The sequence below is a fragment of the Malaclemys terrapin genome, chromosome 17, assembly GCF_027887155.1.
Source record: "Malaclemys terrapin pileata isolate rMalTer1 chromosome 17, rMalTer1.hap1, whole genome shotgun sequence".
NCBI lineage: Eukaryota > Metazoa > Chordata > Testudines > Emydidae > Malaclemys > Malaclemys terrapin.
The window spans coordinates 26,312,126-26,338,508 of record NC_071521.1 but is presented as its reverse complement, the minus strand read 5'-3'; the positions used below and the strand labels follow the sequence as shown (position 1 = coordinate 26,338,508).

The window sequence follows — 26,383 nt, the reverse complement described above, 5'->3', positions numbered from 1 at the left end:
ATTTAGAGAACGTTTACTAGGTGTATCCGGCTCTCACACTCCCTTGCAAAACTCCTGTTTTGGACTAAATGGAAAGCCTTTGCGTTAATAGCATTTGTGACTCCCAAATGCTTCAGTTCACTTACGTTGAGTGAGGAACGCTTGTCAGGAGAAAATTTATTTGGGTTTTGTGGTGGTCATCTCTAGGTAGGACAGAAGTGAATGGGTTTTATTCTTGTTCTTCTTTAAAAATGGCTTCATTGGCATTTGCTGTTTTAGCATCCGTTTTGAGACTATTTAATCTACAGATGCTCCACTCAGACCTTCTTTCTCAAACTTCATCCATAACAGAAATTATAGTGAGTAGCGTGTAACTGAAACTGTTAGAACAAAACAAAATGAAGTGTCTTCTTCCCTTAGCCGTATGCAGAAATGGCATATGCCTATTCACAAACTGCAGCTGCTTCCCAGCTCCAGCCTGTAGGACAGATGTATCCATCACCTTTCCAAGGTATGTCAGGAAAATGTGCACCATATGAAATCTCTCAGCTGCACTGATGCAGTGTAAATATTTTTTTGTAATAAATATCCACACAGGACTGGAAGCAGACATACACCCGTCCCATTCAGAACCCTTACATCTGCTGGCTCAGTTTTATGTTGTGCCATGTTATTTTTTTAATGTCAGATAAGGACAAATGATTCTTAATAATTCAAATTTCGACCCTGCCCCGCAAGGTGCACTCAGGGGAGGGACTAATATGGGCAAAAAAATTCCTAAGATCTATTCCCGAGTGTGCACGTGGCTAGTGACTCTTTAACATAGTCACTTGTTAAATTTCATTATAAATTATTAATTGTTTATCCTATTCCATGTGGTTGTCATTGTGGCTGCCAAATGTTTAATCTATAAATTCCTACATGGGAACAAATATTTAACAATGAGCTCTTCAATCTGATAGAATAGTGTAACAGTCCAATGGCTGGCAGGTGAAGCGAGATAAATTCAAACTGGAAAAATATGCCATACATTTTTAACAGTGAGGATAATTAACCATTGGAACAATTTCTCAGGGGTCGTGGTAGGTTCTCTATCACTAGCAGTCTTTAAATCAAAATTGGATGTTTTTCTGAGAAATGCTCTAGGGCCAGTGGTTCTCAACCAGGATTCCAGGGCCCACTGGGAGGCTGCAAGCAGCTTTCAGGAGGGCTGCCAAGCAGGGCTTGTATTAAACTTGCTGAGGCCCAAGGCAGAAAGCCGAAGCCCCACCGCAGAGGGCTGAAGCCTGGGGTCTGAGCACCACCACCCAGGGCTGAAGATGAAGCCTGAAAAAGTTAGCTTTGTGGGGGGCCCTGTGGTGTGTGGCCTCAGGCAATTGCCTTGCTTGCTACCCCCTAACGTTGGCTCTGGCTTTTGTATGCAGAAAAACAGTTGTGACACAGGTGGGCTGTGGACTTTTTATAGCAGGGGGGAGATGGGGGGAGTAAAAGGTTGAGAATCCCTACTCTAGGGATTATTTTGGGGAAGTTCTCTGGTCTTTGTTACACAGGAGGTCAGACTAGATGATCACAATGATCCTTCTGACCTTGGAATGTATGAATTGCTGTAAACAAGTCCCATTGATTTCCTGCCATTATAGACCTGGTTTCTTATAGTTAAAGCAATAACATGTCTTGTTTTCTAGATCTTCTTAATCACTGACCTTTAGGAAGATGGCAGTCCCTGTAGCTGCCAGGCTTTGAACGCAGACCAATGCAAATACTTCTGCTTCTGTGGTGGTCTTTTTGCCACGCTAACTGGTCACCTCTCTCCTTCCCTTTCTAGCACCTAGTGATGTTACTTCATTCTTGATGACAGAAGCTCGACAACATAACACTGAAATCCGAATGGCTGTTAGCAAAGTAGCTGATAAAATGGATTATCTAGCTGCCAAGGTAATGATATAGTCCTGGCAGTAAAGGAGAGAGACCTGATGTGGAGGGGGCTTGTTCACAAGGGGATAAAGCCACTTGCCCTTCTCAGCCATAGAGTGCCTCAGAAGTAGGTGTTCTGTTGAAGAGTTCAAGCTGCTGTGTTTAGCTTGTACATTATGCAGTAACTTAACCATATAAAGGTGGAGTTTTCACTAATTATACTTCACATGCAATTTTGACTACTATAAAAAAAGCCCAGTTGCAGTAAGATGATCCTCATGAAGGAGCTGTCTATTATGATCGTACACTCAGGGCTGGTCCCCACTTAGTCCGGACTTCGGACTAAGGTACGCAAATTCAGCTACGTTAATAACGTAGCTGAATTCGAAGTACCTTAGTCCAGACGCGGCTGGAAGTCTTCCCCCCGTCGACGCCGCGTACTCCTCTCGGCGAGCTGGAGTACCGGCGCCGACTGTGAGCACTTCCGGGATCGATTTATCGCGTCTTAACCAGACGCGATAAATCGATCCCAGAACATCGATGGCGTGCCGCCGGACCAGCCGGTAAGTGAAGACTAGGCCTTAGTGCCTCGCATCCGAGGAACCCACAGCCCTGCACAAGGTGGCATGGCTGTAGTTTACATGCATATTCTACAACTGCTGTGTGAGTGATCAGCTGAAGCTAGAAAGCTTGTATCATCCACCAACAGAAGTTGGTCCAATAAAAGATACTACTTCACCTACTTTGTGTGTCTCAGGTGAAGTTGTGACAAGTTGTGATGTTAATGCTCACATTAACATCCTGCTTAAGTTTGGCTTCCATGGTTTATTCTTTACAGGTGGAGGAGTTACAGAAACAAAACACTAGCAATAACTTGCTGCTACCTGGCATCTCTTCAGTTACCATGGAAACTGCCATGATCATGAGCAACATCCAGCGCATTATTCAGGTGAGGGTGGCTGAGTGCTAGGGTAACCTTGTTGGTTCCTCAGTAAGGAAACTGATATTGTATTCTGTAGCTGCCTAGGCGGTAGCAGCATTACTATTACATTTCTTCAAAAAGAAGAACAGGAGTACTTGTGGCACCTTAGAGACTAACAAATTTATTAGCGCATAAGCTTTCGTGGACTACAGCCCACTTCTTCGGATGCATATAGAATGGAACATATATTGAGGAGAGATATATATACACACATACAGAGAGCATAAACAGGCGGGAGTTGTCTTACCAACTCTGAGAGGCCAATTAATTAAGAGAAAAAAAAAAACTTTTGAAGTGATAATCAAGATAGCCCAGTATGCTCACACTTCTTATCAAACTGTCTATACTGGGCTTTTTTTTTTTAAAGTTTTTTTTTTTCTCTTAATTAATTGGCCTCTCAGAGTTGGTAAGACAACTCCCACCTGTTTATGCTCTCTGTATGTGTGTATATATATCTCCTCAATATATGTTCCATTCTATATGCATCCGAAGAAGTGGGCTGTAGTCCACGAAAGCTTATGCTCTAATAAATTTGTTAGTCTCTAAGGTGCCACAAGTACTCCTGTTCTTCTTTTTGCGGATACAGACTAACACGGCTGCTACTCTGAAACATTACATTTCTTCTGATAATGAAGTCAGCTGTAGGTGGCATCCCCTTGGTCACCCCAAATAAGATGACTATGCTCATACTCTGTGGTTACACCTTAGGAGAACGAGAGGTTGAAGCAGGAGATATTTGAGAAGAGCAGCCGTATTGAAGAACAGAATGAGAAGATTGGCGAATTGATTGAGCGAAATCAACGGTGAGGAATGGGCGGGTGCAGCCTACTCATGGCTACAGATGTGTGGCTACTAACTGCACTTTCTCTTTTGCCTGTAGAGAAGGTCTTCATTTCACTGCTGAATGGAACAAAGAGTATTGAATTCAGGGGACAGGGGGTCCTAGATTCTTTGGGTTCTAGCACAAGGATATGCCTTTCTTGTAGGTACTTTAGGTGTGCATATCTCTGAAACTGGAGTTTGGCATAAACTTGGAGCACAGCAGGCAGGTAAAGACCTGCTGCTGCTTTTCCTGACCACATCACAACAACAATCCTTATGGCTAAAGGGAGAGGAGTGTGCTCTCTCTGGTTATTCTTATTGCTTCTCCTTCAGGTCAAATGGAGAAGGGTGCTGGTGCATGGGATGTATTCCCAATGTATCCCCATTCTCAGATATATGCTATACAATGTCTCTAGAATGGAATAGTCTCCCAAAGGAAGTGGTGAAAGCCTCATCACTTGGGATATTAAACATTTCATTGTACTGCAGCAACACTGCTCTCTTGGCAGGAGGATGGAGCAAAGTTACTAACCAATTTCCTCTATCTCTAGATTCACCAATGTTTCTGTAACTTGCAGCATACTCTCTCTCTCATCTGGAATACTGTGTATGATCCTGGTCACCCATGTTCCAGTCTTTAAATTCATCTTGAACTAGTGCAATGAAGATGATTAAGGGAATGGAGGGCCTATCATATGAGAGGAAACTGGAAGAGATTGGCTTGTTTAGTCTAGCAAAAAGGCAGCTGAGATGGGAATATGATTGCCCTGCCTAAATACATTAGGGAGGTAAATACCAGGGAGATGGAGAGCTATTTAAACTAAAGGACAGTATTGGTACAAAAACATGGACGTGAACTGGCCATGAACAAATTCAGCTGGAAATGAGGAGATTTCTAACTATTGGAGGGAGAGGTTCTGGAACAGCCTTTCCAATAGGAGCTGTGGGAGCAAACAACTTACAGCACAGACCTTTTTACGCTTGGATGCCGGGAGTCAAACCATCACGACTGCGTGTTAATGGACCATGGGTTAAGAGGGCCATGCTGAAATATCTATATATACAGTACATGTATAATTATCTAGGATTATATACGTATTCACAGCGTCTCAAATACTGCAGGTCTATCTGTTAACGGCTCTTTGCAAGAATATAAATTCAAATGTGTAATCTAATAACATTAAATACGCAGCAAATCACTAAAACTTTAAAAGAGTACTGTACCAGTTTAGCGGCATTCCTTTCAGCCTTTCCTGAGGAAACCACGTGCGCATGGCTTTGTCGATTATGGGTTTTGCTGAATAGTGCACACGTTTTTGCTTAAGCCCTGCAGCAGAATCAATATTTTGTACACAGCTATTCAGTTTAGATTCGATTTTTAGCCATCCTTGAAGAGTAGATTCAGCAATCCCAATATCTTTTGAAACTTTGGCCAGGGTTTCTCCATTATTTACTCGATCTATTGCAGCTAGCTTTTCTTCTACAGTGTAGGAGCATTGACACTTGCCCTCTGCCATTATATTAGGCCTACAGTTAAAATTTTCTAATGTAGTATATTATTATATATTGTATATCTCTCTAGCGTGACAATGACTAAGCATGTGTGATATGTCTTTACCAATATCGGCGATCAAAGGAAGAGGAAACGCCAGTAGGCCTACAACACATTTCTGCTCCGCACTTCCTGTCGATTTCTATGTCAGTGAGTTAATGAGCAAATCTGTAGCGCTACATAGCAAGTTCCTGTACCGCATGTTAACAAGTCTCGCGTGTTAAATAGGTAGCACTGGGAGGCATGGCGCTGCTGCGTGTTAAGCAGATTCGCACGTAAACAGGTCTATACCGTAATTAATTCTAACAGAGCAGGACAGATTTGAGTGCAATTGTGTGATGGTGTTTGGCAGAGCTCAGCAGCCATGAAGCTCACTTCCAGTTTATCTCTTATGTTCCTAAAGCTTATGCTGCAGGGTTTCAGCCAGCCAGGAAGATAATTTTTTCTCCCAATGTATTCTGGGAGGGTTTTTTTCCCTACCTCTGAAGCATCAGGGATGTTTATGGCTAGAGATGGGACATTGGGCAGGATGGGCCAGGGCTCTGAGATGGCACTAAGCATTCTCTCTCTCTCAGGTGCTTGGCTGGCTGGTTCTTGCTCACATGCTCAGAGTCTAACTCATTATATATGTTGCATCAGGAAGGTATTTCCCCCCCAGGTCAGATTGGCAGTGACGTTGGGAGGGTTTTGCCTTCCTCTGCAGCATGTGGGTGCATCTCATTTGCCAAGTTTATCTGGGTGTATATCATTTAATTTCCCTGGCATTCAGGAGAGCCTCAAATACTGGTATACCTCAGTCCTACCTGTGGCACAGAATAATCTAGTCTCCTGTGGTCTATAGTACTTTGATTTTTGTTTTGGTGGTTGGGTTTAGCGTACAAGTGCTGGGTGGTGTTGGTGGCCTGTGGAGTACAGCAGGTCAGACTAGATGTCCTAATGGTCCCTTCTGGCCTTAAACTGACAGATCTTAAATAGCCACATATCCTTAGTTTCATCTGTGTGCAAGACATCACACAGAGTTGTTTTAAAACTTATTCTGTTAACGAGGCTTTGTCACAAACACTGTTTTCTTTCCTCCATAATAGGCTTTCACTTCAAGTCCCCTTTTGTGTTTGTGCTCAAGTCGCTTTCTATGATTTTTTTCCCCCCCTTTCCTAGGTATGTTGAACAGAGCAACCTGCTGATGGAGCAGAGAAACAACTCATTGCAAACAACAAATGAACACACTCAGGCAAGGGTGTTGCATGCAGAGCAGGAGAAGGTAAAACTAGCTAAGCAATAAGTACAAGCACAGAGCTCTGACTGAGGCTAGAGAGGGGTTTGCAGTTCTGTCTAACAGACACTGGGAATTCTGATCTAAAACTCTCCTAAAAAGAGAACCCAGTGGTTCTTAATCACGACTTCTAAAGCCGTTACCTTAGTGTTCATTATGATCTGTCTAAGTGTTTGCATGGCCCCAGCGCTGTAGCTTCTATTGCATAAGGCTTAAAGATGTTTTAGCTTGGATAGTCTTTCAATTGCTAAATTGATATGGAAGGTACAAAAGTTACTCTTAGCTACCATTTGGTATGAAAACAGAAAGTTAAGCTGCCATGTATATTAGCAGGGCCTCATAACTATTTCAAAATGCACATTGCCTATTTTACTACATTGTCAGATTCCCAGATAAGCTCCTTTCCTACTACTAAATGGCTGGTAGAACTTGGGCACAGCTAAATATTCATATAACAATCCTCTTACCTGATAGATTTGATTCTCTGGTAAGATGTCTTGATTTCAAAAATCAGTGAAACCTCAGGCTTCAGATATGGTAATATAGTGTTATTTGTCAAACTCACTTCTAATAGCCATTTGTAGTGTAACTGTGTTGGTCCCAGGAAATTAGGGAGACATGGTGGCTGAGGCAATTTCTTATTGGACTTACTTCCTCACCCATCTTCTCTCTCAAGTAGCCATGTTAGTTTAACGTGGAACCAGATGTTTCTTTCCATCCTGCTGCCTTCAGTTCTGTACCATGTGTAGGAACCCAGTAAGTACAGCCATGTGTTGCTTGTTAGGCCTGTGCAGATGTATTTGGAAGACTGTAGCCCATTCTAATATACTAGCGTGAGGGGGGCTTTGAGTATATTGCTGGCCCCTTTTGTACTTTGCCAAAATAACGTATGAACCTTGCCCTGCTGTGCCCTACTTTGTGGTGTGCACTCCATATGTATTGATATATTTCCTGTTTGGCGTTAATCATAAGTGCTTGTGTTACCTCTGCTTCCTTGTATGAGACCCACTGGTCTTATTGGTGGACTTTAAAGAAGTGGAGACCCTAGTTCCTTCTAAAGTATAGTAGCTGCCTCTCTTGTTGGTTAGGGAACACACAGGATCCACAGCAATGAGTGATTGAATTTATGCTGGGTGCAACTAGACCATGAAGCAAGAAGTACTTTGTTGGGTATGTTCTCCAGCAACAGCCCTTGGCAAACTACAGAAACAATAACTATTGCAAGTCCGCTCCAGCCATGTGGCATCATGGACTGAGGCTACTGATAAACCTCCATTCTTGTTTGAGCACACATCACCACTGTGGCAACCACAGGGATTGCTTATGTAGGAAAGTACCATTCATTCAAAGTATTTTCTTTAGAGAGATTGCATCCATCCTTAGGCCCTGTCTGCTGAGACTTGAGCCAATTCCAGGAGTCAATTTCAGTGGCTCATTTGACTCTCCTGTAGGTTAGAAAAGCCATGATTTGCACTGGAGATGCTTACCCTGGCTTCAAACGCAAGTAGGGTGACTAGACATCCCGATAAAATTGGGACTGTCCCGATTTTGAGGAGTTTGTCCCGTGTCCCGAAGTATGGTCGGGACGCCATTTGTCCCGATATTTTGTTTCGGGCTTTTTTTTACACACTCGCCCATCCAGGTCTTCGGCGGCGGGTGCCTCTGTCTTTGGTGGCAAGATTTATTACCCACCGCTGAAATGCCGCCGAAGACCGTCAGTGACTGAAGGACCTGCCGCCAAAGACCGAGATGGGTGAGTGTAACAATTAAAGAGTCCGTCCACACCTCCTCTCTCCTCCTCCCCCCCCCCCCCTTCCCCCCCCAGGCAGTCCCATTATTTTCAACTTAGCATCTGGTCACCCTAAACGCGAGTCAGCTGTATCACTGCAAACTCTGGCTTTTCTTGTCTATCCTTGGGGTTTGCTCTGATGTAGCTATGTCAGTTGTTGCAATGGAGACAAATTCCTGATGTAGTTTTAGTAATAGATCAGGGGAGAGGACCTTGGAAGATCTGAGAGGATTCTCTGCTCCCGTGTATGCAAACTGGGGGATAGCCCTCTATCCCGGCATGGCCCAGGTCTCAGTGAGGAGCAATGAATCTGTAACTTGCTGCCCTTGGGGTAATACATTTCTGCTTAGCACTTTCAGAGTGTTTGATATCAACGTTTTTGCCATGTTCTTATAAGGTTGGTGGTATCACCGCTCTCCAGAATGGTGAAATGACTTGCTGTCACTGGCAGTACAGACATTAGAATGCAGAAGCTCCTGGCTCCCAGCTGAATGCATAGTCCATTTGACTATCCATGTTCCATACAGTCATGCACATTTAGAGAGATTTAGCCCCTTGCTTTTTAAAAATGGCTTCACTGCTGTTCTTTCTGCCTTTGAACTTTTGCAGCTGTCAAACAAGAAATAGGTTGAATGCTTCTCTTGTCACATTTCAGGCCCCTGTAATGCCACATTTAGCTGTTCTAAGAAATTAATGCTTTTGCCTTTCTAACTCTTCCTGTTTCCTGTTACTGCTTTCTCTTCCCAGCACATGCTGCCAGTGGATCGGGGCTGGGACCAGGTGAGGCAGTGTGTCCCTGACTGTCTAGAGCCTTGAGGGTTTCTCTCCCATAACCTACAGTTTACACATGCCTCTAACTTTGATAAAGTCTTTCTGAGCTGAAGATTCTCCTGCATCTTTACAGTCCACAGCCAACACTTTTCTTGGCAGGAGGCTGGGTAGGAAGAATTATGAGCAAAATCCTTTCAACTGTTTGAACTGAGTGGATGGAAACTTACCAACCTGAGGAGTTCAGATACTGTTGCACAGAATACAGAAGTTAATAGGGGAAAAACCAAACCAAAAAAAACCCTCTTTTTGACCTCTGCTGATTTCAGCACAGAAACTGTTTGTTTGTTTTTTCCTTTGAGTTTATGAAAACTGCTGGAGGCAGCTTATCTGGAGATGGGGAAAAAAAACAAACAAAACAAAAAAAACCCACAATTTATAAGCTACATTGGTAATGATCTTTTTTCACCCTTCCAAAAGAGAACAAAAGGGAATGCTGTTCTAGGAACTATGTCAGCACTGATCACTTCACATAGCTTATCCACAGGTGCTTAATCCACAGGTACTGGTACTTTGTTGTTTAATTAAGTGATCACACACTTTTTCCCACTGGGGAAGTGTGATTGGCAGCCCAGTAACTAAGATACTTTTGAGAGAGGTCTCTAAGTAAGATTGATTAATAGCCACAGTGTCAGTCTCTGGTGTACAGATCCATTTTCCAAGTTTGAGACCAGCAGTAATTCAAGACCTGAGGTAGTTCTCTGAATGCCAGCAAGTAGCTAGCCCAAGAGGAAATTGGGCTGGAACTATGTGGGGCACAAAAGAGAACCTGTTGGGAATCTGAATGCAACTTTTAACTACAATAGGAACTGTTTAAGTTCACACTATTATAATGCAGCCTGTCTTTACAGCATATTCTTCATGAATTTTGTCCCTATCCCAAAAGACTTGGAGCTGGATCTAGTTTGTATCCTTTTCTTTGAGATGCTTTGAGCCTTTTCAGTGTTTTGTTTTGTTTTAACAAGAAGTTTTAATTAACAAGTTGTCTGTGAGAACCCCTATTAGCTCTGGTTTCCTGTGAATCACTGGCTTAAATAAAATCCAAATGTAAAAGTTTAATAGAACAGTGATCACTGTTAAAGTATATAATACTCGCACTTTACAGCGCATAACTTGGCAAGCCAGAAAAATACCTTGGCAAATAAGCGTGTACCTAACCATCTAGAGAATGCAGAGTACATATCCTGCTCTGAAATTCCCTCTCCACAACTAGTCCTTCATAAACTGATTCCTATACTCACTTGAAAATAGTCTGCAAGTCCACTCCCATCTGACTATTACCCATCTCAAACATAGCTTTATTCCCAGGAGCACATCATCCAGTCCATTTTAATTGTTTGACAAATCTAGAAGGACAGGGACAGAATTGTAACATCAGACTTGCTACCCTGGCACTCAGCCTGTTTGCAACCTCCAGGGAGCTGTGTGTGTTTGGGAGTGGCAGACTCCTGCTAGGCTTTTTGTGGGCAATTAGGCTTCGATGTCTGGCCAGCTGGTAGTCCCAAAGGGCTGAACAGAGCAGCCAACCAGTGAAACACATGTCTCATTTAAAGCTTTTTCAGAAAATACTTCCTGAAGTGACCTGCTTTAATCTGTCTTGGAGATGAGGTTGTTGCCAGCCACTAGAATAAATCAGGGTGGAGGGTGTGGTCAAATAGGGCCCACAGTGCTTTACTATGTATCCCAGAGCCACCCTATTTTTAGTAGGGCAATGATCCTGTCCCTGCTGCCACTCAGCTCAATGTACAGTGCTTCATCTTTGGCCTGCAACTTCCACCAAGGTGTATCTCTAATGCAGGAGGGCATCTGCCATCTAGTTAGGCAAACCAAGCGTGGAATCTGGGCTCCTAGCACTGACTGTGAGTCAACTTTTGGAAACCCCACTTTATAGAATATCAGGGTTGGAAGGGACCTCAGGAGGTATCTAGTCCAACCCCCTGCTCAAAGCAGGACCAATCCCCAATTTTTTGCCCTAGATACCTAAATGGCCCTCCTTAAGTACTTAGGAGTTCTGATATTTCCCCCTGTTCTGTGCTGCAGGTCAAAGTTGCAGAGGAGCTGGCAGCTGCTACAGCACAGGTCTCCCGTCTGCAGTTGGAGCTGACTGCTCACCAGAAGAAGGAGATGGACTTGCACACGCAGCTGACCACAGCCCTGCAGGAGGCAGAGATGAATGAGGCACAGCTCAACAAACTGCAAGCACAACTAGCCGGTAAGGGGTCGGTCAGGGGGTGGGTTCTATTGCCTAGATCATGGTCTAGTTCTCTGTTAACTTGAGGTCAGCTGTATTGGTGATCTTAACTCTATACTTCAGTGGCAGCTGTCTGAATTGCCAAAAAAAGATCTATTTAGCATAATGTGCCTTAGCTTTCAGCTAGAGGGGCCAACTAGGGGAGAGAAGGAAGCTCTGCCTCTATGTGCAAATCAGTGCTTAGCCTCCCTGCTGAGATGGCCAACAAAGGAGCCTGTTAGGACAGCCTCTCATGTGGACACCTTCCTGTTAGGCTGGTGGGTTTCGTCCTGTACCTATCACTTCTGTCTCTACCGAGCTAGACTAGATTTAAACTGATGAACTAGTGGTTCCCTTTCACCCACTGAGGGTGCCCTGCCAGAGAGTATGGAAGTCCTTAGTGAGTCGTGCAACTAAGCCCCTTTTGCAGTTGGGTCAACTAGTCCATGTTCCTATAGCACCATTATCCCAAAGATTACTGAATCTAGTTCTCGTGTGGAACACAGCCAAGGCTTAAGAGAGGAAGTCAATAATTAACATAAATGCAGGGATTAGTTAGGCATAATGGAACTACCTGAGTTTGGACTGCATGTGAGATACACCTTCTTTCTGACATTGGCACCTCTTGGGTGAGCAGCCTTCTTGAAATACCATGGTACAGAATATATGCACTAACTGTGAAGCCTCCTGCTTCCTGCCATAAGAAGCTATGGAGATAAATAACTCGGTGAGATAGATAAAAGGATATGACTTTTAGATGAATAGTAGCCCATAAAATGACAAGGGTTTCAACAGGCCTCATACTCTGACAGCATAAGCTGATTACCAGATGGGTTCAAAAAGAAAGCTTCTCCTCCCCATACTTAATATTGCACAGCCAAATACAAAACCAAAAAATTGACTGAACACTTCAAAGCTTTTGCTGCTTTTTTTTCTCACTACTTACTGATCTATTAGAGTTCTTTGAAGGGGTCAACAAACACATGGACAAGGGGGATCCAGTGAGCATAGTGTACTTAGATTTCCAGAAAGCCTTTGACAAGGTCCCTCATCAAAGGCTTTTACGTAACTTAAGTTGTCATGGGATAAGAGGGAAGATCCTTTCACAGATTGAGAACTGGTTAAAAGACAGGGAACAAAGGGTAGGAATACATGGTAAATTTTCAGAATGGAAAGGGGTAACTAGTGGTGTTCCTCCAGGGTCAGTCCTAGGACCAATCTTATTCAACTTATTCATAAATGATTTGGAGAAAGGGGTAAACAGTGAGGTGGCAAAGTTTGCAGATGATCCTAAACTGCTCAAGATAGTTAAGACCAAAGCAGTCTGTGAAGAACTTCACAAAGATCTCACAAAACTGAATGTCATTTGCCATTTTGTTGCCCAATCACTTAATGTGGATAAATGTAAAGTTTCTGCTTCATCCAATTGAGCTAAAAAGGGGACTCTACTTTTCAGTTCACTATTAAGCTCTTCTTGGCTATATATAGGCACTTGCCTTCAGGAGACTGTGTACTATGAACCTGAAGAGGAGTTATTAGTTTTTTTTTTCCATTATACTGACCAATTCCTCCTGCCCCCAGGCTGAATCCTGGCTGCTCTGTCTTCTGTTGACAGTTTGCTCAAGCTGGTAGTAGAGAAGCGGACTGGATGCAAGCAGAAGTTCAGTTTTGTTTTGTATTTTTCCTGGCAGCAAAATATCAGATTAGGAGTAGCTTTGGTCAAGAATCCTGACCCATCTTGTCCTTCCTTGGGCCAGAAACCTTTCCACCTCTTTCTGAAAACAGCTAGTTTCCCAGGTGTTTTCCATGTAAGAGCCAGACAAACTCTGAAGGGTTAGTTCAGTCAATATGTAATGTACCAGTATTTCTTTAGGGTAATAAAATCAACACAAGTAGTCACTTCATTGGATATCTTTGAAGTTTAATAAGAGGTCAGTGCGCAATGCGAGAGCCGAAGACTCTTAGAAATGTGATGCAGTTGCGAAAAAGGCTAATATCATTGTGGGGTGTATTAACAGGAGTGTTGTATGTAAGACTTGGGAAGTAATTGTCCCACCTAGCACTGGTGAGGCCTGAGCTGGAGTACTCTCCAGTTCTGGGCACCACATTTGAGGAAAGAAGAGAACAAATTAGAGTCCAGAGGAGAGCAACAAAAAAAAATGATTTAGAAATCCTGACCTATGAGGAAAGGCTAAAATGTTTAGCTGCTAAAAGAACTCTTGAGGGGAAAAAAGACGGGGGGGGGGGGGGGGGGGAAGAATCTGATAAGTCTTCAGATATGTTAATGGCTGTTACGAGGACTGAAGGTAGGACAAGAAGTAATAGGTTTGAATCTATTATTTACCTAAGTCTCCCTTGCAGCAGATTTAAACCTATTACTACTTGTCCTACCTTCAGTCCGCATAACAACAGCCATTAACATGTTCTGTGACCCTTCTCTGTTCTACTCTTGCTATGGGCTGTAAGCTTTCTTCCATTCAGATTAATCTGAAATAGGAAGTGTGGAAACCCACAGTGAGCTGTGTTCTTGCAGAGCTCCAAGAATCCTCAGAAGACACACAAGCTAAATTCAGAGCTGAGAAGCAGAGCCGCAGGCAACTGGACCTGAAGGTTACGGCGATGGAAGAAGAGCTAGCAGACCTGAAAGTAGAGAAAGAGAACCTGGAAAAGGTAGGCCCAAGCATCTACATTTCAGGGGAGATGCAGAGTTCCAGTCGGATGCTAAACTTAACCTAGTGTTTCTGCAGACCCACACAAGGCAAGCCAAATTCTGGATTGGCAACTCTTTTTTCCCTACAAACAACACAGTTTTGGCACATCAGTTCAGGAGTGCACTTACATAGATTTTAAAGTTCTTTGTATGTTAATGACCATATATAATAGTAATGACAATGAGATTGCCCACAGTGCCCCAGGGGATGAGACGCTATCTGGATGCAGTCCAGACCTGTGCTCAGACATACCACTATCTGTGCCCCAGAACCTTGTTGAGAGGAAGAAGAAATCCCTCTTGGAGAGAAGCCAGGCTGAGGAAGAGATGGATGAGATTCGCAGGTCCTACCAGGAAGAACTGGGCAAGCTTCGACAGCTCCTGAAAAAGGCACGGACTTCAACTGATCAAGCAGCAGCAGAGCAGGTGAGGGGATCTCCTCCAACTGGATTGGTTTGTGTGAGTTCCAGCTGGAAAGCCAGTTGATTATAGATAGCAAATACATATTGGATAAAGCTGCATCAGTTGCTCTGTGAAGAAATAGCACCCTGCTTCACTAAGGGGATTAGTCTTCAGTGCTTCTCCTCTGCTTTGCTGGCCTGTGTTGGCTTTGCCTTTACCTCCTGCTCCAGGATTCTTACCGATGACTTCAAAGAATTAAGTAACCCAGGCAGACAGGAAACTACACTAGTTGGGGAGTAAGGAAGGCTCCTAACTTCAAAACAATGGGCTGTGATTCTGAGTTTGGTCTCCAGCCAGCTGTTGTGTGGCTTTGGGGCAACAGGAGCAGCCTGAATTCTGATGGGTGCAAATCTTGCCTGCTTGATCTTCCAGAGCAAGTGATGCAGTGATCAGAAGATGGCACAAGGGTGGATGCCTCTTGGCTAACAGAGCAGGAAAAGAGCGGAGCTCCTTTTTAACTAGTCAGAGTGGAGTTGGGGAAGAGTAGAGTTGTTGGTAGAGGGAAGGGTGAATGGGGCTCCATCACTGTTGGGCTTCCTTCACCAATTGCTGTTGCTATTTGAAGCAAGGGGCTGCAATCTGAGCCAGCATTAGAGAATTGCTCTACCATGGAGGATAGAATTGTGCTTTGTGTGGGGAGGAAATGCTGCAGGGATAGAACACTAACTCCAAGATGGCAGAACCTTGCCCCAGCCCAACCCCAGAATTCTCTGCTCATAAGAGTGGATGTAACTGTCACGTATTGGTAGCTCCCTGCTAATAACTTCTGATACTTCATGGGCAGCAGTCACTCATCCAGGCAGAGCTGGAATCCCAGTGGGAAGCAAAATGTGAGCGCATGCTGGTCTCTGCCAAGGAGCAGCACTTACGGCAGTATCAGGAGGTGTGTGAGCAGAGAGACTCTCAACAGCAGCATATCACCCAGCTGGAAGAGAAGGTACACTCTCCCTTGCTAACTACTTGTCTATACACTCACTTCTCTACCTCTTTCCCGCATGCTGTTGTCCTTCGGAAGCAAATGAGAAGGGTGTAGTCGGGAATCACATACCCAGTAGTGTTCTGCCACCTTGGTGTGGCTAGTGTTTTCCGTTTCCTGGCTTCTCAGAGGAGATGACAGTGTCCCTCTTGACTGGAGGATGTGTTTGGATGTTGCCCCCATTAACTCTGAGTGGTTGGGATTAACACGGAGGCTGGCTGTTGATGTATAGGGGTTCTGTACAGGGCAGAGAAGAGGCATGCTGACCTCAGAACAGAATTAGCTAGCAGGAAATGCTGTAGCTGATGTCTACTGAGCATGACCATTTTTCTGAGGGGAAAGGTTTGATAGGTCTGGTGGAAAGGGAATAGTAAAAATGCATCTCTGCTGCTGATTAAATTTAAAAAACGTAGAGAATCAAAAAAGTGCCACCGTGGCTAAACAACAAAGTAAAAGAAGCAGTGAGAGGCAAAAAGGCATCCTTTAAAGTGGAAGTTAAATCTTAATGAAAAAAATAGAAAGGAGCACAAACTCTGACAAATGAAGTGTAAAAGTATAATTAGAAAGGCCAGTAAAGAATTTAAAGGACAGCTAACCAAGACTCAGAAAGTAATAATTTTTTTTTTTTTTGCTAAGTACATCAGAAGCAGGAAGCCTGCTAAATAACCAGTGGGGCCATTGGATAATTGAGATGCTAAAGGAGTACTCAGTGACAATAAGGCCATTGCAGAGAAACTAAGTGAATTCTTTGCATCGGTTTTCACAGCTGAGGGTGTGAGGGAGATTCCCAAACCTGAGCCATTCTTTTTAGATCATAAATCAGAGGAGATTGAGGTGTCATTAGAGGAGGGTTTGGAACAAATTGATAAATTAAACCGTAATAAGTCACCAGGACCAGATGGTATTCACCCAAGAGTTCTGAAGAAACTCAAATGTGAAATTGCAGAACTAACAACTTCAGTATGTAACCTATCATTTAAATCAGCTTTTGTACCAGATAACTGGAGGCTAGCTAATGTGATGCCAAGTTTTTAAAAAGGCTCCAGAGGCAATCCTGGCAACTACAGCCCAGTAAGCCTGACTTCAGTACCAGGCAAGCCGGTTGAAACTATCATAAAGAACAGAATTGTCAGACACAGATGAACATCATTTGTTGGGGAAGAGTCAATGTGGTTTTTGTAAAGGGAAATCGTGCCTCACTAATGTACTAGAATTATTTGAGGGAGTCGTCAAGCATGTGGACAGGGGTGATCCAGTGGATATAGTGTATTTAGATTTTCAGAAAGCCTTTGACAAGTTTCCTCACTAAAGGCTCTTACGCAAAGTAAGCTGTCATGGGATAAGAGGGAAGATCCTCTCATGGATTGGTAACTGGTTAAAAGATAGGAAACAACGGATAGGAATAAATGGTCAGTTTTCAGACTGGAGAGAAGTAAATAGTGGTGTTCCCCCGGGGTCTGTACTGGGACCAGTCCTATTCAACATTATTCATAAATGATCTGGAAAAAGGGGTAAACAGTGAGGTGGCAAAACTTGCAGATGAAACAAAAAAATCAAGATCGTTAAGTCCAAAGCAGACTGTGAAGAGTTACAAAAGGATCTCACAAAACTGGGTGACTGAGCAACAAAATGGCAGATGAAATTCAGTGTGGATAAATGCAAAGTAATGTACATTGAAAACATAATCCCAACTGTACATATAAAATGATTGGGTCTAAATTAGCTGTAACCACTCAAGAAAGAGATCTTGGAGTCATCATGGATAATTCTCTGAAAACATCCATTCAATGTATAGCAGCAGTCAAAAAAAGCGAACAAAATTTTGGGATCATTAAGAAAGGGATAGATAATAAGACAGAAAATATCATATTGCCTCTATATAAATCCATGGTATGCCCGCATCTTGAATACTGTGTGCAGATGTGGTCACCCCATCTCAAAAAGATATATTGGAATTGGAAAAGGTTCAGAAAAGGGCAACAAAAATGATTAGGGGTATGGAACTGCTACTATATGAGGAGAGATTAATAAAACTGGGACTTTTCAGCTTGGAAAAGAGATGACTAAGGGGGGGGTATGATAGAGGTCTATAAAATCATGACAGGTGTGGAGAAAGTAAATAAGGAAGTGTTATTTATTCCTTCATGTAACACAAGAACTAGGGGTCACCAAATGAAATTAGTAGGCAGCTGGTTTAAAACAAACAAAAGGAAGTATTTCTTAGAATCATAAACTATCAGGGTTGTAGAAGACCTCAGGAGGTCACCTAGTCCAACCCCCTGCTCAAAGCAGGACCAATCCCCAACTAAATCAGGACCAATCCCCAGCTAAATCACACAACACACAGTCAAACCTGTGGAACTCTTTGCCAGAAGATGTTATGAAGGCCAAGACAATAACAGGTTCAAAAAAGAACTAGATAAATTGATGGAGGATAGGTCCAACAATGGCTTAGGATGGGCATGGATGGTGTCCCTAGCCTGTGTTTGCCAGAAGCTGGGAATGGGTGAGGGGGTGGATCACTTGATGATTACCTGTTCTGTTCATTGCCTCTGAAGCACCTGGCATTGGCCACTGTCGGAAGACAGGATACTGGCCTAGGTGGGCTTTTGGTCTGACTCAGTATGGCCGTTCTTATGTATGTTATAATTCTGTTTCTTTTTTTCAGCTTTCTGCTCTGAAACACTCTAGAAATGCGGAGGAGCAGAAACTCTCTGTGTTTCAGGGGAAGCTGGAGCAATTGGGGCTGATCAACGAGAAGGTAAAGGGTGAACACTGAGGCCAACCCTCACTGATGTTGTATCTTGACTGAGGTCACCGATGTTGTCCCTTTGGATGAAAGAGAGAGCTTCCAGTGGCTGATATGGGCCCAGTGATAGGGTCCAGCCCTTCTGCCAGAGAATGCTGCTGCATAGCATACCAGTGCAGTCCTACCCCCTCCTTGATATCCCAAGGTTGGGGGAATCCACAGGCTCTTCCTTCCCAGCATGACTATTGTCTTCACAGGGGTAGGGGCGATGGTGGTTGTTCCTAGGACAATTCTGAGGGAGTTCTGTAAATACTTCAGATAGTGAAATCCTGCATAAAGCTCCTTTATCAGGAACAGGAGAAAATTGCAGCTTGTGTGTGTTCTGCCTCTTAGGAGCTCTCTGCAAATGTTAGGCTTTTGTTGTTGGTTTTTTGTTGTTTTTTTTTTTTTTAAATCTCTTGCAAAGACAATCATGGCATTGTGAACAAATGTGCTGCTGTCCCTAGCCTGTCCTGCTGCAAACTGGGCACAACATTAGCAAGATGTGAATGTCATTGAGGACCTATTGAGCTGCTCTGACTACCTCTTTACCTTCACAGTATTCAGCCTTACAGTCCCATGTTGCTGCCCTGAAGGCTCGCTATGAAGAGCGTATCAGGGAGCTGGAGAAGGGCTCTGTACTGGAAAATCAGGAGAGCTCTCCGCCTGCAGACTCTACAGAAGAGGTGAGCTGGCCCAACCAGGGTGGTCTGGTTTACCCTCATCTCTACTCCATATCTACCCTGAACTATTTCCCTAGGTAGGGGGAGAGTTATTTATTAAACACGCTGGACGTGTTTTATTCTTTGGGGGAAGCATGCCCAGAGGATGAGCTTGTTCCTGTGTAGAGTACTACTTCTATCAAGGGCCTTGGAGGGAAAGATGCAGTGTGACTCCTGGTGTGAAGTCCTGACCCCTCAATACAGATTACAACTTCTTAAAGAATGAAAATCCTGGTAGCCGTACCTGGTAAACATACCATTTGCACATGCTCAAGCTGTCACTAATTATATTTTGTGCAACTCTGGCAGTCTTCAGCCCTGCCATGCCTAATGTGAAAGGTGCATTCTCGTAAAACAGAACTGTGGTCCCTCTTGGACTGACTGTTCTGCTGTATGGAGAAGCCTACGATGTTGGTTTGGTGGCCCATTCTTTCTTACATGTTACAAATTACGCAGATATCGAATTTATATGCTCCTCTTCATTGTTCTCAGGTGAAGAAGATCATGAATGGGGTATTTCAGACTTTGAGGGGTGAATTTGAGCTGGAGGAGTCGTACAGTGGCAGAACAGTTCTTGGTGTTATCATGAACACCATCAAGGTACAGTACTGATGGGATACAAGCCAACAAAGGTGAGAATGAGTCCTGGGCCAAAAGAACGCATATACCTCTAGCCTGGATCTGGAATAGTGTGAAGCTGTGGTTAGTAACCGCGATGAAAAGAGTACTGTAAAATAATGGGAGGAGATGCAACAGTGAGGGACAGTAAAATACATGGACCACTCAAGTGCACCTGGCTGGATGATCCTCTTTCATATTAAAGCATCAGGAAACTTTCCTTCCTTCAGTGGAGCAGCAGCTGTTGCATGGTGGTTTGAATCTCTAGTGAGTAACACTTCCTTGCCTTTTCCTTTTCCTTTGTTTTCCAGACTGTAACTCTGCAGCTGCTCAGTAGACAACAGGAGAGACGAGAGAGCAACAGTGACGAGGAGGAGGCGGAGCCTAGAACTGGAAAGGGGAAACAGGAAAGCCCACCAAAAGCAAAGGAGGACCATGAAGGTGCTGTCCAATATGAGCCAGCACCAAGCACTGTGTGCCCAACTAAACCAGCAGATGAGTCTGCTAGTATTGCCACACCTCCCAGATCTCCTGAAGAAGGGCAGAGGACCCAGAACACTACAGCATCGAAAGTGAAGATGATCCAGGAGATGCATGAAGCGCATACCTTCTCTGAATCAGTTCAGCCGGTAAAGCCCAACCAAGGACTGGTGGATCCTGAGGAGGATGTAGACTCTGTACTGGCTGAGCAAAGGCAGGCAAGTGCTCCCAGTGGGCTAGATCAGCATGAAGGCAGCTCCCAAAAAATAGCATCTGTTCAGGCAGAAACACCAGAGCCCTCTATTCTAGACACAAAGTTGGGAGCAATGGAAGAGGCTTTGACTTCGGAAGCGCCAGCTACAGAGCACAAGGCAGAGGAGCCTGCAGGAGGACTGGAACCCCTGCCTCTGAAAAGTGCAGAGGGGGGGACTTGTCTGGGAATTCCAGATGCACCCAGGTTTGAAATGGGTACAAGCATTTCTGACTTAACATCTGAGATGGCAGAGAAGGAGCCAGCCACCAACCGTGAAACTACAGAACCCCAAGGACTGGCATCTAGCCCCAAGCAGAAGGATTCCAGGTTAGTGGTGATTGGAGAGTTCTATGGCTACAGTAGCTCCTTTCTCAATTTCCCATTATTGTGCAGTTGCCCTGCCACTGGTGGTGGGCTAGTCGGGCCTAACCATCTGGCAGCTGGTGCTGCTATCCCATTGGTACAGGGCAGTGTGCTAGGTTGGGCTGGCCAGCCAGCTAGGTACTTGTTCAGAGCAAATCCGAACAATGATGGCTAAAATATTAGTAGCTGCAGGTGTCCAGTCTAAATTAGTGCTATCTCCAGGGGAGAAACTGAAAAGTGCTAGTATGGCTGAGACCTACAGGATAGGTGATTGCAGAGCTGCACTACAAACTGGGCAGTCAGTATGGTCCTTGCCCCTTGTTTCTAGCTGAATCAGTAGATTCCATTGCAAAGCTGTTATCAACAGCTAGCTATTGTGAAGTTCCATTCCAATGTGTGATCTTGTCCTGGCTGCCTAGAGGGGAATCCTGTTACTTTACTGTATAATCCCCAACTAGCTTCATACATCCGTGAGTAGCCTGTTACTGCCATACAAACCTGAGTGGTGGGACTAGAGCTTATTCCTAAAGTGCAGGCAAATTGCTCTTGGCTTCCTTTCCCACATTGAGAATTAGCTTCTTTTAATTCTCTGTCCTTTTCTAGTCTCACTGAGAATGATGATGACTTGTTTAAAGTTGCAACCCATAAACCACTAAAGCCTGGAGTTCCACCCGAAGAGGAGGATGAGGAAGAAGTGGTAAGAACTTGGGGTGTGATCCACAAAGTAACTTAGAAACCTGAACTCCAGAGTTAGGCACCTAAGTCTCTATGCACAGCACCACTGCAGTCCACAAAACTAGATCATCTTCGCCACCTTATTGCGCTGTGTGCACTGCCGTACGAAGTGTGCCAAAGAGTGGCAGCGTACTCTGCAGCAGGACGCAGCAGATGGAAGGATCAAGGCATACAGCTGCTGCCATGCCAACCCTAGGGGCAGGAGGCACTGCAGCAGCAAAAACAGTTTAGGTTTGAGGGGAAGTGTCGGGATTGGGTTGAAAACAGCTTGACCCTTGGGGGCTCCAGTCAGGTTGGGCCTAAAAGTTAAGGGAAACTCCTGCTTGGCTGTCACCTAACATTATAGGTGCCTAACCTTCACTGGAAATGTTCCCTAGACACCTAAGTTCTAGATCCTGGAGTATGTGCACTGCTGCCTCCATCTAGGCATTCAGGCGCCTGTCTCCCACCTAAGCCCGAGGGTGCTTTGCAAACTGGGGAAGACAGGCGTTCATCCACCTAAGTCGAGGACCGTTTCGGTAGGCATGCTCAGAGGCTGCCTGCTGGATTAAGTCTCATACAAAATCCAGGAGGAGATGGTGCTAGTGCTCTGTCATTCCCACTCTCTCTGGCCCAGTGACTATTTAGATATTTGTTCCACTGGCTGGGGATAATCAACGGGGGCGGAAGGAGTGTGGTCCGGTGATTAGGGCACCAGCCTGGGAGGTAGGAGGCCCTGGATCCAGTCCCCGGGCGCCGATCACTTTTTTTCATTAGTTATCCACAGTGGAACAGCTTCAGCAGGAGAGAGAGGGAGCCTCACATTAGAATATCCCAGAGCCCAGTGGTTACAGCACTGTCCCGGGATGTGGAAGATACAGGTTCAATTTTCATCCCCTGCCTGCAGGGGCGAAGGAGAGGTTCCTGTTCAGATCTCTTCTCCCCTTGGGCAGGGAGAAGAGGTTTGAACCTGGTTCTCCTACATCCTAGATCAGAGCTCTAGCCACTGGGCTAAAAGTTTTAAAGTGGATGGTACCACCGCATGTAGAGCAGCACCTAACTCATTATTGCAAGAAGCACTTAAGCAACTCAGCCTCCTGAGTCCAGGCAGGGGTATCCCATTCGCAGAGCGGGTGGGGCTCAGTGCACACCCCTCTGCTTAGCATCTCCCATTGGTTAGCTTAAGTCGCTCTGCACCTAGTGTGTTGGCTTTTGTGGTGCCTGTCTCTCCCCATTTATTGTATAGGGCACTTAGGGGCCTGACTTGGCTTTATGGATCAGTGTTTCTGTGATTTTCTACATGCCTAAAGGTTATGTGCTGAGCCACTCAGCATTGTAACATCTAAGTCCCTTCATGGATACCACCCCAGTCTTTCTGTTATCTCTGAATGACTGAGGCATTAAGCCACAGCTTGCTCTGGAAGAACTTTCGAGACATGGGGGAACTTCATGTCTGACATCCAGTAGCTTCAGGTTATCACTACTTATGCACCCTGCATTTACTTTGGTTCTGATTACTTAGGTTTTTGGGAGCCCCAAATTTGGGGCTGAACTGGAGATTATCCAGTGAATCTGAGACCTTACATAAGGGATGAGCTGCATACATAAAGGCAGTGACCAGCAACAACACCTGTCTGGTGACAGGTCAGCAGGAATACAGATCACCAGGTTCAGAGCTAAGGTACTGTAATGATGGGACAAGAGAGACCCTCCTGCAAGGGACATCTAGGGGATGTTAAGGCTCCATGGCCATATTCTGCGACTGCAGACCTTCCTACCTGATGTAAAAGGCTTGAGCCACCATGCTAGGTAGAGGAAGACAGTCCGCTGGGAGGTTTCCTGGTACTGTCTCTCTCAAGACTGTACAAAAACAACAAGGAGTCTGGTGGCACCTTAAAGACTAACAGATTTATTTGGGCATAAGCTTTCAGATGCATCTGAAGAAGTGAGGTTTTTACCCACGAAAGCTTATGCCCAAATAAATCTGTTAATCTTAAGGTGCCACCAGACTCCTTGTTGTTTTTGTAGATACAGACTAACACGGCTACCCCGATACTCAAGACTGTACAGAGACTGAACTCTAATAATCTCACCCTGCTTTCCAATTGGGCTTTCAGAGCATGAAAGGGCACCCTCCCCCAGCCCCACTCTTTGGGGATGATGACGATGATGATGACCTGGACTGGCTGGGATGAAGAGTTGGAAGATGGTTTGGATGTGGCTGGCAAGCAAGTCTGTGAGCTTCCCCTTTGGGCACATGGCCTCTTCTCAAGTGTATTTTGCACTTACCAGCTGCATTTCCTTTGGGATGGAAATGGAACAGATTTGGGACTCTCCAAGCTCCCCAGGTTACAAGTTAACTGGGGCTATAAGCAAATGACAGCACTGCTGGGCAGTTGGACCCAGTCTCGTTGGCCTGATCAGCTAGCCCAGTTTAAGCAGCCAGCCACTCGTCCTGCATGTTCCTGTTGCTGTCTTTTTGTGTGAGCCATCAATTTGTTAATCTGAAACTCTGATGTAAGTATGAACTTTGTAACCAGTTCTGGAATAAGCAAGTCTGGCAGTATTCTGCAGCTGACACAGTGACAAAAACAGGGCAGAGAAAATTGCTCCTCTCCCAGTACAATTGATACTAAAACAACAAATATAGAATTCCAAAAATCTGTGGGATGTCAGATTAACCCTTCACTAGAGAGACTTCAGGATCCACCTGTAGGGCTTAACAAACATGCTCACCAAACAGTTAGAGGCCAATTGAAAGTACATGAAGTAGGTTACCATGGAGACTTCTAATCCGAGTATTTCCTGCCCACGCACATGCCTTGTGGAAACTGAAGGAGTTGAGGTAACATAGGCTTTGAGTGTTGAACGCTGAGCTGTAGAAAACAATAAATGGTGCTACCCGAGCCAAGGGCTACTCTGCAAAGGCTGTGAGTTCATCACAGCTCCATGGAGCTCTGACAGGCTGAGACCAGAGTGCCAAGAGAATGAATACTCTGTTAAGTATAGACCTGCAGCTTCTAGTAAGTGCTTTAAAGATTCCTCTAGTGTTTCCCATTGTGGGAAGTTAAATCCCTTTACCCTCCTTCACTAAAATGAGTGACACAGAAGGGTTCTAGTATGTTCATGTGTATCCAGTATGGTCTTAATGTGTGTGCCAGGACATCCTGTAAAACTAATTCAATGGAGGCAGCACGCTGGCTGAATATAGGACCAAGAGTGAGACTGAGATTGCCTTTCTTCTAGCCCTTTTGCCTATTGTGAACCTTCATCCCTTTAGGGCTGAGCTATCCCACTAGCCTCTCCAAACCATAAGCCGAAAAGCCGGCAGAAGAGGCAGTCTGTTGCTTACCAAGTGTACAGGTCCAGTGAAACAGTAAGAAAAATTTGCAGCTACTATTGACTATTTAACTGTGTATGGCACTTACCAGCAGTGCAGTTCTGATACGATAAATATCTGCACAACAAAAATTTTTGCCTCCTACTCACTGCAGTCTGACACCGTGAAACCATCGTGTCCCACAACCCCTGGCTTTTAGTGCTCCCCCACCAGTCCCACCAAAGGCATCTTTGTCACCGCACAGTCTGCTCACACCCCTGTCCTTACTTCATTCACATCATGTATGTCTGTCTGTGATGCAGGTTAGATCATCTCAGGCTGCACTTTGCCATTGGCAATAGAAACCCCACAACAACAGCATTACAGACAACAAGATGTTAATGGGATCCCTGTCCAGACAGAGGAGGAGGGAGTTACTTCAGGCAGTCATTTGCCAATCTGCTGTGCCTTTTTTCTCTGCTGCTAAAGGTGGCAGGATTATAGTATAAAGTAGAACTCTTTAGATTAAAGGGGCACTGTTAAATTATAGATGAGGGTGTATATATCTTAACCGGCTTATTCAGGACACCATAGGTTATTGGAACAGAATTTGTAAATCCAATTTTCATTCTTTGTGCTCTATCTACTTTTGCTTTTCACTCAGCTGGGAAGTTTCAATCTTATTTATGTTCATTTTCTAGTCATTTTACTTCACGTACACAACCCTGCAGCATTTTGAGTTGCAAATATTGCACATGAGGGGAGGGAACAAATTGTCTTTAAAAATAAACATTTCCACTTAAATTATAATAGCGTAATGGAAATTGTTTAGATCTGTCCTAGGTTCTGTGAACACTTTTACAAAAATACCTGAGCAAAATCTGCAAGTGTTCTGTTAAATATAGAATAACTTGTTTTAATTCAGGCAGTGCAGAGTACAAACCTGATTGACAACAGTGACTCACATACCCAAGGACTGCTTTGTTTTAATGAATAAAAATGGGATAAGTAGCCAAATTTAACTAAAAATATGAAAGACTGAGTCCTGTGAACCAGCCAATATACTGAAATGTAAACACTTGTTTCACATAACTCCTCTAGCTTGGGGTAGAGCACCTTGCTCTCAAGTAGAAACTATAAAGTCAAAGTATGGAATAAATGTGTAAGAGCAAAGGGATTAACACATGCACACCAGGTTTTCCAGAAGTCCCCTTCATTGTGATAGTCTCTATGTATCTGTCCTTTAACTGTGGTCTTTGGAATCAACATGTCTGTAAAAGCCATGTCTGTCTCCTTCACAGATTTGATAAAACCTAAAAAATAAAAGTGCAATTAAACAAATCTATTTCTGGATCACACGGTCTTTAATTCCTGCTTTTAATGTACATGTTTGGTGAGCTTTGCAAGCTTAATCGTAAATCTAAACAACTCATTTTATTCATTCAATTTCCCTGAAATTCCTGTCCAAAAAGAGAAATGGAGGCCTGTCGAGGTGATCCAGGGTTTTTAGGAGGTCTCTCCAGAAGGGTGAGTAGAGCCTGTGCAGTTAGCCTCAGAATTGGGAAGTGACTGAGCTGCTACCCCTCTCCCTCCCAGTGCCTCTTGCATG

At 44.3% G+C, this 26,383-nt stretch overlaps 1 protein-coding gene across 3 annotated transcripts; it reads left to right on the top strand.

The window, feature by feature from the left end:
* The first annotated feature begins 29 nt into the window (after positions 1-29).
* LOC128825069 (FK506-binding protein 15-like) lies at positions 30-26,119 on the top strand. 3 transcript variants are annotated; one of them, XM_054007108.1, is made up of 16 exons: positions 30-490; positions 1,805-1,914; positions 2,732-2,842; positions 3,584-3,678; positions 6,408-6,510; positions 9,059-9,091; positions 11,180-11,351; positions 13,903-14,039; positions 14,350-14,505; positions 15,329-15,478; positions 18,186-18,278; positions 18,866-18,991; positions 19,520-19,627; positions 19,957-20,705; positions 21,345-21,438; positions 23,573-26,119. In XM_054007108.1, the coding sequence occupies exons 1-16, from the start codon at positions 412-414 to the stop codon at positions 23,648-23,650; spliced, it is 2,394 nt and encodes a 797-aa protein (XP_053863083.1). In that variant the 5' UTR covers positions 30-411; the 3' UTR covers positions 23,651-26,119. The 3 variants fall into 3 exon arrangements, with proteins under 3 accessions (XP_053863083.1, XP_053863082.1, XP_053863084.1); XM_054007107.1 differs by having other exon boundaries at positions 31-490; positions 15,326-15,478; XM_054007109.1 differs by lacking the exon at positions 9,059-9,091 and having other exon boundaries at positions 32-490; positions 15,326-15,478.
* Positions 26,120-26,383: the final 264 nt, after the last annotated feature.

Coding starts and splice junctions, on each gene's coding strand:
- LOC128825069 (XM_054007107.1), top strand. CDS start 412: ATGGCATATGCCTATTCACAAACTGCAGCTGCTTCCCAGCTCCAGCCT. Junction 15,479..18,185: donor TCACCCAGCTGGAAGAGAAG/GTACACTCTCCC, acceptor TCTTTTTTTCAG/CTTTCTGCTCTGAAACACTC. Junction 18,992..19,519: donor CTGCAGACTCTACAGAAGAG/GTGAGCTGGCCC, acceptor CATTGTTCTCAG/GTGAAGAAGATCATGAATGG.